The 18,027-nt window shown below is 50.4% G+C and overlaps 1 protein-coding gene across 1 annotated transcript; it reads right to left on the bottom strand.

The window, feature by feature from the left end:
* Window positions 1-12,051: 12,051 nt before the first annotated feature.
* LOC135379183 (uncharacterized) lies at window positions 12,052-12,906 on the bottom strand. Its single transcript, XM_064612427.1, has one exon. It carries the CDS (start codon window positions 12,904-12,906, stop codon window positions 12,052-12,054), a length of 855 nt encoding a protein of 284 aa, XP_064468497.1.
* Between the last annotated feature and the right edge of the window lie 5,121 nt (window positions 12,907-18,027).

Genomic DNA, 18,027 nt, shown 5'->3' with positions numbered 1-18,027 from the left:
GTTTCGTCCTCTACTCCACCTCCCAGGCTGTATTCAGAATGTCTTGCGTATGTTAAAAATATTTATGCCCACTGGGACTAAATTTATTTATATAGCCTGTCTATAACTAGACGTCGCGCACTACTCCACAAATGAACCTAATCTCATTTGTTCAATTTTTTTCTTCACATTCCTCACACGTTTCGTCCTGTACTCCACCTCCCAGGCTGTATTCAGAATGTCTTGCGTATGTTAAAAATATTTATGCCCACTGGGACTAAATTTATTTATATAGCCTGTCTATAACTAAACGTCGCGCACTACTCCACAAATGAACCTAATCTCATTTGTTCAATTTTTTTCTTCACATTCCTCACACGTTTCGTCCTGTACTCCACCTCCAAGGCTGTATTCAGAATGTCTTGCGTATGTTAAAAATATTTATGCAAACAGGGACTAAATTTATTTATATAGCCTGTCTATAACTAGACGTCGCGCACTACTCCACAAATGAACCTAATCTCATTTGTTCAATTTTTTTCTTCACATTCCTCACACGTTTCGTCCTGTACTCCACCTCCAAGGCTGTATTCAGAATGTCTTCCGTATGTTAAAAATATTTATGCAAACTGGGACTAAATTTATTTATATAGCCTGTCTATAACTAGACGTCGCGCACTACTCCACAAATGAACCTAATCTCATTTGTTCAATTTTTTTCTTCACATTCCTCACACGTTTCGTCCTGTACTCCACCTCCAAGGCTGTATTCAGAATGTCTTCCGTATGTTAAAAATATTTATGCCCACTGGGACTAAATTTATTTATATAGCCTGTCTATAACTAGACGTCGCGCACTTCTCCACAAATGAACCTAATCTCATTTGTTCAATTTTTTTCTTCACATTCCTCACACGTTTCGTCCTGTACTCCACCTCCAAGGCTGTATTCAGAATGTCTTGCGTATGTTAAAAATATTTATGCCCACTGGGACTAAATTTATTTATATAGCCTATCTATAACTAGACATCGTGCACAACTCCACAAATGAGCCTAATCTCATTTGGTCAATTTTTTCTTCACATTCCTTACACGTTTCGTCCTGTACTCCACCTCCATGGCTGTATTCAGAATGTCTTGCGTATGTTAAAAATATGTATGCCCACTGGGACTAAATTTATTTATATAGCCTGTCTATAACTAGACGTCGCGCACTACTCCACAAATGAACCTAATCTCATTTGTTCAATTTTTTTCTTCACATTCCTCACACGTTTCGTCCTGTACTCCACCTCCCAGGCTGTATTCAGAATGTCTTGCGTATGTTAAAAATATTTATGCCCACTAGGACTAAATTTATTTATATAGTCTGTCTATAACTAGATGTCGCGCACTACTCCACAAATGAACCTAATCTCATTTGTTCAATTTTTTCTTCACATTCCTCACACGTTTCGTCCTGTACTCCACCTCCCAGGCTGTATTCAGAATGTCTTGCGTATGTTAAAAATATTTATGCCCACTGGGACTAAATTTATTTATATAGCCTGTCTATAACTAGACGTCGCGCACTACTCCACAAATGAACCTAATCTCATTTGTTCAATTTTTTTCTTCACATTCCTCACACGTTTCGTCCTGTACTCCACCTCCCAGGCTGTATTCAGAATGTCTTGCGTATGTTAAAAATATTTATGCCCACTGGGACTAAATTTATTTATATAGCCTGTCTATAACTAGACGTCGCGCACTACTCCACAAATGAACCTAATCTCATTTGTTCAATTTTTTTCTTCACATTCCTCACACGTTTCGTCCTGTACTCCACCTCCAAGGCTGTATTCAGAATGTCTTGCGTATGTTAAAAATATTTATGCCCACTGGGACTAAATTTATTTATATAGCCTGTCTATAACTAGACGTCGCGCACTACTCCACAAATGAACCTAATCTCATTTGTTCAATTTTTTTCTTCACATTCCTCACACGTTTCGTCCTGTACTCCACCTCCAAGGCTGTATTCAGAATGTCTTGCGTATGTTAAAAATATTTATGCCCACTGGGACTAAATTTATTTATATAGCCTGTCTATAACTAGACATCGCGCACTACTCCACAAATGAACCTAGTCTCATTTGCTCAATTTTTTATTCACTTTCCTCACACATTTCGTCCTGTACTCCACCTCCCAGGCTGTATTCAGAATGTCTTGCGTATGTTAAAAATATTTATGCCCACTGGGACTAAATTTATTTATATAGCCTGTCTATAACTAGACATCGCGCACTACTCCACAAATGAACCTAATCTCATTTGCTCAATTTTTTATTCACATTCCTCACACATTTCGTCCTGTACTCCACCTCCATGGCTGTATTCAGAATGTCTTGCGTATGTTAAAAATATTTATGCCCACTGGGACTAAATTTATTTATATAGCCTGTCTATAACTAGACGTCGCGCACTACTCCACAAATGAACCTAATCTCATTTGTTCAATTTTTTTCTTCACATTCCTCACACGTTTCGTCCTGTACTCCACCTCCAAGGCTGTATTCAGAATGTCTTGCGTATGTTAAAAATATTTATGCCAACTGGGACTAAATTTATTTATATAGCCTGTCTATAACTAGACGTCGCGCACTACTCCACAAATGAACCTAATCTCATTTGTTCAATTTTTTTCTTCACATTCCTCACACGTTTCGTCCTGTACTCCACCTCCAAGGCTGTATTCAGAATGTCTTGCGTATGTTAAAAATATTTATGCCCACTGGGACTAAATTTATTTATATAGCCTATAAGTAGACATCGTGCACTACTCCACAAACGAACCTAATCTCGTTTGCTGAATTTTTTCTTCACATTCCTCACCTCTAAGGCCGTATGCAGAATTTCAACCTACGCCGTAGACTAGAATGTCGTCGACCACACAGACTACACCAGGCATACCTTGCAGTGCTATTTGAAAGCGCTTCTGAAATACTTCGCTGCTGACCTTCAACCCAAATGGTAGTCGGAGCAATCTCTTTCTTCCAAATGGCGTCTGAAAAGTTGTCAGCAAACTTGATTCTTCGTCGAATTCATAGTGCCAGTATCCGTTTCTGAGATCAAACTTGGAGAAGACTTATCTGGCAAGAGGTCATCAAACAGTGCCAGAGGATAAACCTCTCTTTGCAACGCTTTGTTTAAGGCTTGTGGATCTATGCAGATGCGCATTTCTCCCGACTTCTTTTCTGCAATAACCATTCTGTTCATCCACGGGGTCGGCTCATCTACAGAGGTGATTACGCCGTTAGCTTCGAGTTTGTCAAGTAGCTTTATGACTTGAGCCTTAATGTTCACTGGCACTCTGCTGGTGGTGCATTGGTGTGGTTGTACAGTTGGGCCCACGGTCAGATGTACTTTTCCTTGCAAATGTCCAAGTTCTTCATCAAACACATCGCTCTACTTGTCAAAGATTCCTGTTTCCTCAACACTTGTGACACGAGTTCGTAGTTAAAAGTGACAAGACCCATTTTTTCGGACACATCCTTGCCGAGTTGAGGTGTGTAATCTTCTTTTACAACAAATTCAACGAGAGAGCGAGTCTTTCATTGCTTTACATTCCTTATCCAGAGTTGACAGGTCCCGACTGGTGTAATACTACTAGGCTATTCCAAGCTCTCAAAGCTGTTGTTGTAGGGCTCAGCTTGCTGCCTTCAACGAACCTCGCTGTCTACCTGTAATTTTACTGCGCTCCCATTTTCGAGTAGCATAGTTGCGAATATTCGTTTCTTGTCATTATTTGTGGAAGCACTTCCTCTTCGGAACTAATGGGGCTGTCTTCTTGCAAGCTGTGAACTTTGCCCTGTTTGCATACTTTTGTAAAATGATTCTTTTTACCGCACTTTGCACAATTTTTAGTCCAGGCTGGGCATTCACTTCTCAGCCTCTTATGTCGTCCCCCACAATAGCGACAGTTATGCACTTCCTTCTTGTTTCTTTGCTACCTGTCTGCTCGGTGTGTTTCGCAGGAGAGCTGTCTTGGAGTGCCTTCAATTGCGTTGCCACTGGCTCATGTGCAAGACATATTTTAGCTACGTTGTCAAGGGATGGATCCACGTGCTTCAAAATGTCTGTTCGTATAGAGCGTTATTTTCAACCCCAAAGACAGCTTGATCTCGTATCATTTTGTTAGTTTGTGCTTGAAAATTACATGCTTTGGCATGCAGCTTCAAGTCCGTTAGGAACGTATCGACAGTCTCATCAGTGCCTGAACTCGGCAGCGAAAGGCGTACCGTGCTTGGATTTCGTTTTCTTTAGGTACTTGTCAAGCTTCTCTATGACCGTGTTCCACACTAAATCGGGCTCTAAAGGGGGGGTATGCTTGCTGAAGGTTCCACTTACGGAATTTTTCTTAGACACGGAAAGAATCGTGGCACAGCTTTCCCGGTTTATTTGTACATGTTATTACGTTAGAACACAGTACATTAGGATATAGTTTCATTATGAACGGCCATTTCAACATTAAGATGCATAATCGCACGACTGACAAAGAAAGACTAGCACCTTGTCTCACGAAGCTCAATGAATACCTAGCAACCAAAGGTGAAAACCTTAGACGAAAAAAGCAGATACCTCGCTTGATTGAGTTGGGCGCAAATGGTTCTTGATGATCCACATTGAGTTTGCGTGCCCGCACGCATTTTTGCTCGTATATCCGGGCAATATATGCATTGAACAGTCACTTTCAAATGATTTTGGGCAAATGCTTGGTACGATTATCTGCATGACTGTGGTCATGCAGCATAAGTTTGACAGTACAGGATGTAATTCGCTGCGCCGGACTCACTGCCAGAAAGTGTTGGTGGCCGAGCTGGGTGGGGCCACCTGAGAAATTTCAAGGGGGGGGGTTGCAAAAATGGAAGAAGGGTGTAGGGAAATCCCTGGTGACATCCGACTTCTGGCACCATGTTTCGTGTCCTTGGGGACGTTTATTGAACTGTATAACTGGTTGATTACATCGCTGCGTACAGAGAGAGGAACACTTGCGTGCACACACATACATCTCTATGGGAATATATTCCAAAAGCCTGGAATCATAATGCAAGAAGGCTGATTAAATTGTTTCCTTCTGGCATCTCTATGGGAGCCCCCAACACATAGTTTCGGAATATTTGGGAGGTGTCGTGGTAGCGCTCCGAAGTGGTCCCCAAAGTGGCAAAGCGACCTCATTGAGCTATTCAGGAAACGTGACCCTTGCGTGGATCCAAAGAAGCTACTCTTCTTTCTCTCTGCTGGTCTTGGAGTCGGTTTACTGAAATACTGAAAAAGAACAAAGCGCGCTTAAATCTACCCAATTTTTTGTCTGAAGCGTGGTTTTACATAGCCAACTCCAATTCACGTTTGCTCACACTGTCGGTTACATTGTAGCCCGCGTACGACCGAGAAAATCATGTCGTTTTGACATAGTGAGGGGTCTACGCGTTACCTGGCATCTGCAAGCAGTCACCTTTAAAAAGCGAGCGGCTGCCCAAGTAAAACAATTTATAGCAAAGACATTGCAGAAGTATGCATATTCCACAGGACACCCGGTAACATAGCAAACATGATAAGTTCCGACGAGTTTCGGTCGTTAGGAAGTTTCGTTGTAAACCTCCTCTGCTTGCCGCATTCGAGCGCGTGCGTGGAACGGATATTTTCTGAGGTCAACCTCATGAAAACGAAACAGCTTTCGACAGAAACGATCACTGGACTGCTGCACACAGAGCGACTGATAGGCTGATAGGAGACAAGAGCTGCTGTAACTCCACTGTGACTTAGTAGAAACTGTATTATGAGCGAAAGTACGTGATCGAATGACGGTGTGCAAGCACGTCTTTACTGTGTAAAAGTACATTGTGATAGTTGTTTATTTATCCCACTAGGTAGGTCGCCGTGGAGCGTTTCGCCCATGTTTTTAGTACATCTACAGAATTCTACTGAGTTTCCGCCTAAGTGACCTGGCAACGCTGTTCTTCCCTCCATGCTTCGGAGCAGGGTTACCAGACGCCAAAGCCCGCCAAGTGAGGGCCAGAAAGTAGCCAAAAAATAGCCAAGTCGGAACATTTGAATATAGCCAAAATAGCCGAACACCTTACGGTCAATTTATTGGTGTATTTATATTAGGTGCGGTCGCAGGTCAGTCTTGCATGCCTCGCAGAAAGCAGAGCTCGATGTTGATGAGGCGGCAAGCCATCCTACAGGAATATCGAGAGGGCATGCGAGAGGGACGCCCGTGTAGCGAAGGCAAAATTGGCTGCAGGTCTCAAAAGCCCATACGTAACATAGCAAAACCACTGTGGCATATCAGAATGGTATCAGTTTTTGCGTCTTCCTCCCATTCCTTTCTGTATCGCCATGGGTACTTTCCGCACTACCCCACTTGCCGGTGTCCGTAACGTGAGTGGCAAGAAAAAAAGAGGGCCACACGCTTCAGTCTTGGAGCAATGCCAGCACCACGTGCCACGCGCGCGCGTAGTTCTTTTTATTCTTGTGTTTTGACATCTTCCAGAAAGAGCGAGGGGCTGCTTCAGGCTTCAGAAGATATTGGCCACACACCGTACACTGGTCGTAACGTATTTGGTCTGGAGTTTGTTGCCTTTCTGGTACGGCCTTCTTTTTGTAACCTTTAATCGTCGTCGTGGAATATAACTTGGTCGGGACCCTTTCTTTCTGTATCTCTACGAAATGTAACCTTCAGCAGACAGCAGCTTTGTGGAAACAGAAAAACGCAAATTATACTTCTGTATATGTCGCCACTTACTATCAGGGTTTACAGCTGCTTTTTCCCATTTTCCGTGCGTCGGAGCTCAAGTTCAAAGCCAAAAGATTGAAATCTGGGATCCCAGATGGCGCTGCCACTCCCATCATATATAGTGTCACTTCCCTAATCCCTACCCGTCTTTCCTCTTTTGACGTCCGTCGGAGACAAGTTTGCCGCTTTGTTCCTCCGTTCAGTGGCGTCGGAACTATTTTTCCAGTGGAGGAGCGAAAAGAAGTGCTACCATAAACATCATCATCACCATCACTTATTTTCCTTGAGGGCTCATGCTGGTGTTATACAGTCAAACTCCTTTATAGCGAACACCTTCTTAACGAAAATACCACTACAGCAAATTTTTTTGCGGTCCCGCTAGAGCCCTATAGGTCCAATAATGGACATCCTTTTAACGAAAACATCTTTACTGCGATTTTTTTTTTTTTTTTTTTGCTGTCCCCTGAGTTTCGTTGTAAGGGAGTTTGACTGTACAGGGCTGCTACACAAACTGTAAACGTGCTCCAGGCAAACGACATCTGCATATTTGTATAGTAGATCTAAAATAGCATTGCAGAAGTATTGTAATTAAATAGCGCTTGGTGGTGGGCTAGTTGGTATGAGTTCAGTGCGTCCGGCTTCTTACTTCTGCGCAGTGCCTAGACCTCTATGACAAGTAATGTGTAAGGAACTTCGGGGACTTGTCCCCGGGAATCGTCGTCGCGGCATGAACGCGTGCCGCGACTGGAAGCGAATATCGTCTGATCCCCAAGCCTTCTGCGAAGAAACCAGACTTTCCCGGGGCGGTCTGGAGCTCAGCAAGAATGTGTCCCTTTGACACCCAGCTCTTTGACTGAGTGTCACGCTGTCGTTATCAGTCCAGGGCGACTCAGTAAGAAAAGCCGGGTAAATGACAACAGCGGGTAGTTTGAGACATCAGTGCGGTGGAAAGTGAGGAGCCAGCAATCAGGTTAACAGCTAGAATATTTTACTATGACAAGTGACCATATACATAATATGAAGACAACAAACAAGCTGCGATCCATATCTCTTGCCAGAGGTGTGGGCTTCTCCGATGTCTATGGCGTTTGATAATCATGTAACGCTGCTGCAGGTGGCAACTTGATGGCGCTCCCTCCACGTTGACGTTGCCGACAGGTGAACACAACACCGGTGCGACGTTTCGTCTCAGTCAATCGCACTTGTCGTACTACAGGTCTTACACGCCAGCTCGAAGTGGGCACCCTGGGCACAACCGACTGAAATCTGTGGCTGCGCCTCGCAAAGCGCCCCTATAACAACCTTCAACCGGGCGGTATCTTTGTATCCTTATTTCCCCCAGATGTCTTGTGTCTTGCGTGCCTTTCGCGATTCCCGTTTGCGCCTCTGTCCCCCCACCCCACCCCGTGGATTGAGGCTGGTAATGCTCGCGCCTCCCGGTACACACTTTCAAACTGAGTATTGCACTTCGAAACCTCGACAGTGCACTTCGTACCAAAACCTTGCCATGGTCAACTCCAGAACCCTGTGAACCTGACACCTTTGGTATGTAGCTCTTCTCAAACGGTCTCCGCACAGTGACAGTGGTAGGCTCTCTGTTTATTGCTCTCTAAATTTATGGCCGCCGAAAGAACACATGCACGGGCCTTTCCGTTAGACCGTAGAAGAATACGACGCTGGGCTGACACTGGGGGAGCCGTGCTCCCCCATTCGTAAATGTGAGGGAGCCGTCGCTCTCCCGGTTCCGGCGCCCCTGCCTCCGTTAGCTTCAGTTTCTTACTTAGATTAATTATCTTGCGTCTCTCAGTTTTCTTTTTTTTTACCCCTGCTCGGTACAGGTAAGTTACCTTTCTCGTTGAAATAACCTGTTGGACAGAGATAAGTTTGGAGGGACGTGCGTCCCCGCCACTTTCGGTTCGCTCTGGAAAACGCGGGCTGCACCTTTTGCAACTTGGCTGGACGGCCGTATAAGTCTGCAATTATTTTGTTGGTGCTTGCAATAGTCTAAACTAGTGCTGCTTACGACTTAGGCTGGGCGGCCATATAAGTCTGCAGTTTCCTGTTTGCGCTTGCAATAGCCTACACTAGTACTGTGTAGGTAGCGTGTTCCAGGAAAGAGACAATGTTCTGGCTAATCCACGGGAACAACTGGCCGAGCGGCCCGTGCGCCGTGCATTTATTAGCGCGACCAATTTGAACGAGCGCTGATGGCGTTGCATATTGGGCTGCTCGCTACAGGGCTCCCCTTCGACTGGCTGAGGGGGGAGTTGGAGACTGGCTCAGGTCGTACGGAGGTCGTACAGTGGAGCAAGGAAGTGGTGCAGGAGAGTCGGACTCCATGTAAGCAGGCTTCACCCGGTCTAACGACACCACCTGTTGGTGTCCGGCCATGTCGAGGATAAGAGTCTTGTCAGACCGGCACAGCACACGGAAGGGGCCGTCGTAGTGAGGGGACGGCGAACGGCGTCACGACGCAGGAAGGCATGTGTGCAGGACTTGAGGTCTTGTGGAACAAAAACCGGGACAGTGGTGGGCAGGCGCGGAGGGGTCGGAGCAAGCTGACGGAAGAAGCGTCGGAGGCCGTGGACATAGTCGACCGGGGGAACAGGCTGCTCAGCTTGACCGGGGCACCAGAAGTCGGCGGGCAAGCGCAGGGTCGTGCCGAAAACCAACTCTGCGGCAGAGCAGGCAAGGTCGTGCTTCAGGGCGGAGCGAATGCACAGCAAGACTAGGGGCAGATGGTCGACCCAATGAGTCCCGACCTGGCGAGAGATGAGAGCGGTCTTCAGCTGGCGGTGAAAACGCTCCACCAGACCGTTTGCAGCGGGGTGGTAGGCTGTGGTCCGCAGACGGTGAATGCCGAGGAGCGCCATGAGTCGCCTGAAGAGGGCACTCTGGAACTGCCGTCCCTGGTCGGTGGTAATGCGGGCGGGGCAGCCGTACCGTGCGATCCAGGCAGAGAGGAGGGCGTGCGCCACGGTATCTGCAGTCGCATCGGGAAGGGGAACAGCTTCCGGCCATCGTGTATAGCGGTCCACGATAGTAAGAAGGTAGCGATGGCCGTGGCACGGGGGTAATGGACCAACGAGGTCGACATGAAGGTGCTGAAACCGTGCGTCAGGCAAGGTGAAGGGATCAACGGGTGTCTTGGTGTGACGTGTGATCTTGGCCTTTTGGCAAGCGATGCAAGCCCTCGTCCAACGTCGAACGTCCGTGTTCATTCCCGGCCACACAAAGACAATAGTCGCTGCGTGGCACGGATCCCAGGATGGCTGGTGTTATGAAGATCTTGAAAGGTAGGGAAGCGCAGGGAGGGCGGCAAGTAGGGACAGGGAACGGGGCCGGAGAGGTCGCACCATATGTCAGACGACGAAAAGGGTAGAGGCGCCTTCTGAAGCTGTAGGGAGTGCTTGGTCGTGTCTGAGAGAAGGTGACTAAGCGTAGGATCTCCCGCTTGCGCGGTGGCCAGAGTGTCGAAGGTCAAGGCAGCCGAACACGTGGCACCCTCGAGGCGTGACAGTGCGTCGGCCGGAGCGTTCTGATCACCACGAACGAGGCGGATGTCGGTGGTGTACTCCGAGATGAGAGAGAGACGACGGAGGTCGGTCGGGAAGTATGTGTCACGGTTGGACTTGAAGACAAACGTAAGAGGTTTATGGTCCCTAAGAACGTAGAACCGCCGGCCTTCGAGGTAATGCTGGAAGTGCCTCACAGCGTAGTAGATGGCGAGGAGTTCTCGGCTAAAGGTGCTATACCTCTCTTCGGATGGCTTGAGCCGCTGAGAGAAGAAAGCCAAGGGGGCCCAATCATCGCCGGACTGCTGCTGCTGGAGAACGGCGCCAACGGCATGAAATGAGGCGTCCACCATTAGGCGTGTAGGGGCCGAAGACACCGGGTGTACGAGCATGGCGACTGAAGCAAGGGCCGCCTTGATGGTTTGGAAGGCAGTGAGAGCTTCTGAGGAGAGAGTCAGAGGGGAGTTCGCCTTGGTGTGCGTACGAAGCAGGTCGGTCAAGGGCCGCAAGAGGTCGGCACAGTGTGGGATGAAACGGCGATGGAAGTTTACGAGGCCGAGAAACTCGCGGAGCTTCCGCAGTGAAGAAGGCACGGGGAAGTCTTGAACGGCTTGTACCTTGGACGGGAGCGGTGAAATGCCGTCCGCCGACACGCTGTGGCCGAGGAATTCCAACGACGGAACGCCGAAAAGGCATTTGACGGGATTGATGACAAGGCCGTTATCGTGCAGGCGTTGGAACAGCTGGCGCTGGTGGGCTTCGTGTTCCTCATGAGACTTGCTGGCAATGAGTAGGTCGTCCAGATACCCAAACACGAAAGGAAGACCTCGTATGACCTCGTTGATAAAGCGCTGGAACGTCTGTGCAGCATTCCGAAGACCGAACGGCATTCGGACGAATTCGAAGAGGCCAAACGGTGTGATAATGGCGGTCTTCGGAATGTCCTCGGGCGTCACCGGGATCTGGTGGTAGGCCTTGACCAGATCGATCTTGCTGAAGGTGGTCGCACCAGCAAGGCCACTGGTGAAATCGTGGATGTGCGGCAAGGGATACTGGTCTGGTACTGTGCGGGAATTCAGGGCTCTATAGTCGCCGCAAGGCCGCCAATCGCCGGGGTCCTTCTTCGGTACCATATGTAGCGGTGATGACCATTGGCTGGACGATGGACGGATGAGCCCCAGCTGCAGCATGTGGTCAAACTCACGGCGAGCAATCTGGAGACGCTCACCGAAGAGCCGACGGGGGCGTGATACTGCGGGTGGTCCGGTGGTCTGGATGTGGTGCATGACTGAGTGCGTGGGCGTAACCTCAAGGTTGCACGGCTTTGTCACAGCGGGAAAATCAGCGAGAATAGCGGCGTAGCGGGACGCAGGCAGCACAGTACGAATGCCCGTAGAAGTCTGCAGCGCGGGCGAACCAGACACCGAAAGGGTGGTCAGGGTGTCTGTCAATTTCCTGCGCGAGAGACTGATGTCGAGTGCGAAATGCTGGAGGAAGTCAGCGCCGAGGATAGGGTGGGGTACGTCGGCGATTACGAAGACCCACCGAAAGAGTCTTCGCAGGCCGATGCCATGGCAAGGGACCGCAGACCAAAGGTAGAGATCGATGAGGCGTTCAAGGCTTGGAGGGTGGCGGAGGACTTGCCGTGGACCCGGTCGGCCCGTGTAGGAGGCACAAGGCTGACCTCGGCACCCGTATCCACCAAGAACCGATGGCCCGCGACCCGGTCGGTGATGAAGAGCAGACGGCTTGCCGGTGGGCCAGAGTCGTAGGCTGCCGCTATCGACTGGCCCCCGAGTTTCCCGTCCAGGAGCACGGCTGAGTGCACTTGAGGGCACGGTCGCCAAACTTTTGGTGATAATAGCATAGATCCCCCTGGGAGGCCGGGCTGCGGGAAGGGGATCGGCGCCGACGAGAATGAGAGCGCCGGTACCGTGGGCGACCAGAAAGGTCTGCGCGCATAGCGGCAACAGCGTCCGTAAGCTCTTTGACTTGCGCTTGTAGGGCAAGGAGCGTAGGATCAGACGGGGAAACAGCCGCGATGTTCTCAGCCCGTGTGAAAGGTGGCGCAGATAGGGCGGAGTAGTCGATGCGGTCCGCCAACTGGGCAAGGTTATCGAGAGAGACCTCGTCAGATCCGGCCAGTACCAAGCGGACTTGCTGTGGGAGCCGCTGGAGGAAGAGCTCCCGCAGGATCGAGGGCTGAGTATCAGCCGAGTGTCCGAGGAGCTGCTTCATTCGGTGCAGTAATTGGGTTGGCCGCCGATCGCCCAGTTCTTCCTCGGATAGAAGTTGGCGGAGCCGGGATTGCTCGGTGCATTCAGTGCGGGAAAGAATAGCCTCCTTCAGCCGATCGTAGGGGTTGTCAGGCGGTGGTGAAGCCAAGAGGTAATCAACCTGGTCGGCGATCTCCATGGGCAGCGCGGACACAACGTTGAGGTACTTGGTAAGTTGGGACGAAATATGCCGAAGTGCAAATCGCGCCTCAACTTGGGAGAACGAGGCCCGGGGATTCTTGGTCCAGAAGGGGGGAAGCTTAATCTCACCGCCGACGGCGGCGATCGACGGATGGTCTCCAGCATCGTGGACTGGAGGGGACGTCGGGGCTGATGACGCAGTCCGTGGAGCGTCCATCGAGACGTCGGGTCACCAGTTTGTAGGTAGCGTGTTCCAGGAAAGAGACAATGTTCTGGCTAATCCACGGGAACAACTGGCCGAGCGGCCCGTGCGCCGTGCATTTATTAGCGCGACCAATTTGAACGAGCGCTGATGGCGTTGCATATTGGGCTGCTCGCTACAACTGCTTGCGACTTAGGCTGGACGGCCATATAAGTCTGCAATTACCTGTCTGCGCTTGCAATAGCCTACACTAGTGCTGCTTACGACTTAGGCTGGACGGCCATATAAGTCTGCAGTTTCCCGTTTTGCGCTTGCAATAGCCTAGTGCTGCTTGCGACTTAGGCTGGACGGCCATATAAGTCTGCAATTACCTGTCTGGGCTTGCAATAGTATACACTAGTGCTGTTTGCGACTTAGGCTGGACGGCCATACAAGTCTCCAACTACCTGTTTGAGTCCGCGAGTCTTGCTATGTCCGACTTAGGCTGGACGGCCATGTAAGTCTGCCGTTACCTGTTCGACCTTTAAGAGTGCAATCGGCCACAATAGCGCTGCTTACGGCTTTTTACGATTGCCTGCTCGAGTATAGTTAAGCATTCTGCTCGTTAGCACACCACATAGGCTGGTCAACCATGCAAGTCCGCAGTCGTCTACTGAAGCAGGAGGGCTTCATAGTGGGCTCAATAAATCTTATTTAATACCCTCTTCTCACAGATCATGGCTACCCCAAACAAGGAGGTGTCAGAGTTGCGGGCCATGGTGGAATCGCTGACAGCCACTGTGGCCCGGCGGACCGGCTCCCTCCCCTCGCAATGGAGGAGGTCGATATCCAGGATGATTCTGGTGATAACGACCCTCGCCCCAGCAGTCCTATTCTCGGTAGGGCTGGAGAACATGACCCCTCAGAGACGGCGCCCCAGGAGGACTGATTGGCGGGCCTAGCCGGTGTGGGCCCTCGGGAGGTGCCCCCTCCTGTCGCACAATTTGTCAGGGCCCATTGGGGCTCTGAGGGGCGACAGGAGAGGTGCCGGAAGGCCCTCTCAGACTTCCCACGCCAGAGGCTTCCTTTTCTGGTGGTACCAGAATTAAATGCTGAAATGAAGTCTCTGGTGCGGGGGGCACCAAGGGACAGGAAGGCCCTCCTGTCACCGGACGGTGACACCGACCACAGCAGCGCCACTCAGAGGGACCAGGCCCTCCGAGACGCACAGGCCTCGGTGATCTCATCGATCAGTCCGCTTGTGGCCCTCCTCGAGCGTTGTGCGGACCGGGAACCCACGGCGCAGGATGATGTCCCCAGCGGCCAAGTGGAGAGACGGGTCATTGCTGACCACCTGGCGGCGACCATCTCCCACCTCGGCCGCCTCTTCACCTGCCTAGGCAATGAACGGCGGGACAACATCCTGGGGCGCATTGCTCCGGACCTGCGTTCCCTCGGGTCTAAGGACCCCCAACCCGAGGACGAGGGGACGTCGCAGCTGTTTGGGCAGCGCTTCCTAGATAAACTTCGCACCCGGAATGAAACGTTCCGGGTGTTGAAAGAGGCCCGCCAGGAACCCACGCGCCAGCCGATGCAGGAACCGGCAGCCAAACGTCCCAGAACAGCAGGCGGCGGCCCCAGTACCTTTCGGCGCCAGCCCATACCCTTCCCAGGGAGGCCCTTCCCGGGGGGCTTCCAGGGAAGGGCACCACCAGGCCCAAGAGGTAAGTCCTGTAATTCAGTCACCCTTGACGGCAGGCAGGACCAGTCATTGTGTTCCGGCTTGGGCTCAGCTATCTCGCGACGCGTGGGTCCTCAAGACAATAAGGGGGTACCATCTGGAGTTCTCACAGAGGCCGCCGTATCAGCCCCTCCACAGCAACACTCAGGTTCCGTGTCCTTCTGTTGCCACTGGGGGAGTGATCCAGGAACTACAACAGAAAAGAGCAATATCTGCCATCCCCTTGAAGGATGCACGTTTTCTGTCCCCATTCTTTCTGGTCCACAAGAAAGATTTGCAGTTAAGACCCATCTTGAACCTGAAAGAGCTAAACCGTTTCATTGCTCACGAACATTTCAAAATGGAGGGCTGGGACACTGTAAGGGGACTGCTCATTCAGGGAGATTTTCTTGTTCGAATAGACCTCAAGGACGCTTACCTGTCCATTCCGATCAGCAGTTCCGATCGTCCATGGCTTTGCTTCCTCTATCACGGGACCTGCTACCAATGGAATGTGCTCCCTTTCGGCTTGACGTCTGCACCACGGGTGTTTACCAAACAGATGAAACCAGTCCTGGCTTACCTGAGGTCGCGCGGAGTTGGGCTAGTGATTTACCTGGACGACATTTTGATCATGGATCAGTCTCCTTGTCATCTACTTGCCACCACGAGCTTCGTAGTAGATTTCCCTAAGTGCTCTGCCCTGGGTTTCATCGTGAACCAATCCAAATCCCACCTCGTACCAACTCGGAAACTACTCTTTCTGGGGTTCGAAGTTTCAACCTCCCCAGAACCCACACTTGGCCTACCCCTGGGTCAGACCATCACCCAGGAGCTCGAAGCCCTTCTTCAGGGCCCAAGGCGGGCGACACATTTAGCAAAGGTCATTGGCCTAGCAATCCTGGAAACCCCTCTCCATCTCCGGTCGCTCCAATCTCTGCTTCATCAGACCTTGAAGCAGGGTTCGTACGAGAGCACAATTACGCTCACCGTGGAGGCCACCAAGGACCTGCAGTGGTGGAGCAAGAAACTCTTGTCGTGCCCCACTCGACCATTGCACGAAAAATCTGTAGTACAGATAATTCAATCAGACAGCTCCCTGAGGGGCGAGCTCAGAGGGTTCTGTAGTGGGTCAACAATGGACCAGCGACCAGGCTCGCCTCCACATAAACGAGTTAGAACTGGTAGCTGCCCTCTTGGGACTCAAAGCTCTAGTGAAAGCGCCGCCTCAAGGGCGGATCCTTCTCCAGCTAGACAACAGGGCAGCAGTGGCAGCCATCAATCGCATGGGGAGCACCCGTTCCTCACGCCTCAATCAGATAGCACTCGAGCTATGGTCTTGGTGTCTCAATCGTGGCCTGACAGTGCAGGCGCAATACATCCCAGGGACTCTGAATGTGGTGGCGGACCGAGCCTCACGTTTCAGGTTCGACAGCAGCAGCTGGAGACTGCATCCCTTAATATTCCGCAAAGTCGTGAAGCTGTGGGGACCAATTCTGGTAGACCTGTTTGCAGACCTATCGAACTTCCAGGTGCCAAACTACTTCAGTTGGAAACCGAATCCAGGGTCAGCAGGTGTGGACGCCTTCAGCCAGCCCTGGTCGGGGCCAGGTCTCTATGCTTTCCCCCCCTTCAGCCTAATAAGCCGTTGCCTTCAGAAAATGTGCGAGTCACAATCCACTCTCGTCCTAGTATCCCCGATCTGGCCCTCTCAGCCATGGTATCCGTCCCTCCTGCGTCTTTCATGCCAGGAGCCTCGTCTAATTCCTCCGCTTCCAGACCTTCTACAGAATTCCCAGGGTGTAGCTCATCCACTGTTGGAACAGGGCCTTCGCCTGGCGGTATGGCAAGTGACCAGCGACAATTCACAGACCCTGGCCTTTCGGGAGAAGCTGCCGAGCTTATCTCAGCATCATGGCGTAGGGGCACAAAGCTTGTTTACAGCGCTTGCTGGCGAAAGTGGGACAGCTGGTGCAGTACAAGGTCGATGGATTCCCTTTCTCCCCCTATAACAGCAGTTGTGAATTTTTTGGCCCATCTTCACTTGAACGAACGTCTAGCTTATAGAACGATCAACTGCTATCGGTCCGCCCTGTCCCAGATTATCGGTAGCTGCGAAGGGTATCCTTTAGGCGAGCACCCTTCTGTGTCTCGTCTGCTTAGGGGAGTCTTTAATCTTAATCCCCCTCTCCCAAAATATACCACTCACCTCTTACATCTCTTCCATCGGCTCAAACAGCTCCGCCTTTTAGCTTACAAATTGACCATGCTCCTAGCCCTTGCTACGGCTGGCCGCTCGGCAGACCTACGTTTGTTGTCTACAGAGGGTTTAAGACAACGTGTTTTGGGCTGGGATATAGCTCTCAATGTGTTACGGAAAACATCCAGGCCCTCAGGGACTGCACCTTCCCTTTTTATTCCTGCCTTGCCACAGGAGCCCCTTCTTTGTCCTGTGCTCTGCCTGCAATCTTATATAGCACGCACCCATCGGAACAGCTGTCCTCAGCTCCTTCTGACAACCCAGAAGCCGTATAAGCCTGCCTCACGCGATACTATTGCAAATTGGCTCAAACGGGTCCTGAATCTTGCGGGTATTGACACCCGCATCTTCCAAGCACACTCTACTAGGGGTGCAGCAGCATCCAAAGCACTAGATAGGGGGGTTCCTGTCTCTGAGATACTCAAAGCTGCTGACTGGTCTTCTGACACCACATTCAATCGTTTCTACAGGCGTGAGCTCGCTCAGGGACTAGCTTCGGGGTTCAGGTGCTATCTCAGGTGTGCACACAGCTTTGAACCAGCAGTTGTAAACCCTGATAGTAAGTGGCGACATATATAGAAGTATAATTACCAGTTCTGACGAATGGTACTTACCTGAAGTTAGAGCAGGAATTATACGATGTATAGGGAGACACTTACTATCAGGAGGTGTGCCCTCCCGTGGTTACGTGTCCCACCCTTACACACCCTGTTTACTACATTTGTATTCTTCTCTCCTGACAGGTCGAGGCAGAGTATGGACCTTAGGCCATCAGTCTAACCAACCTCGTTCCTATGGAAAATAAATGTAGTTGTGCACACCCTCGTACTGTCTCTCGTATGTACCCCCATCTCCTCCTCAGTCGGCAAGAGGAAAGACTGGTAGGGATTAGGGAAGTGACACTATATATGATGGGAGTGGCAGCGCCATCTGGGATCCCAGATTTCAATCTTTTGGCTTTGAACTTGAGCTCCGACACACGGAAAATGGGAAAAAGCAGTTGTAAACCCTGATAGTAAGTGTCTCCCTATACATCGTATAATTCCTGCTCTAACTTCAGGTAAGTACCATTCGTCAGAACTGGTAACTATGCCCGGAAAATATTGAAATAGCCCAAAAATAGCCAAGTGGCAAAGCTTGAAAATTTCCCGCCAGACGCAACGAAAAGTGGCCAAAT

The sequence above is a fragment of the Ornithodoros turicata genome, chromosome 1 (genome assembly GCF_037126465.1).
Source record: "Ornithodoros turicata isolate Travis chromosome 1, ASM3712646v1, whole genome shotgun sequence".
In the NCBI taxonomy this organism is placed as follows: Eukaryota; Metazoa; Arthropoda; class Arachnida; order Ixodida; family Argasidae; genus Ornithodoros; species Ornithodoros turicata.
Note: the sequence above shows the minus strand (reverse complement) of the source record. Positions and strands in the feature narration are given on the sequence as shown.

What these genes read in the sequence shown, in the direction of transcription:
- LOC135379183 (XM_064612427.1), bottom strand. Translation starts at nt 12,906, where the DNA reads ATGGACGCTCCACGGACTGCGTCATCAGCCCCGACGTCCCCTCCAGTC.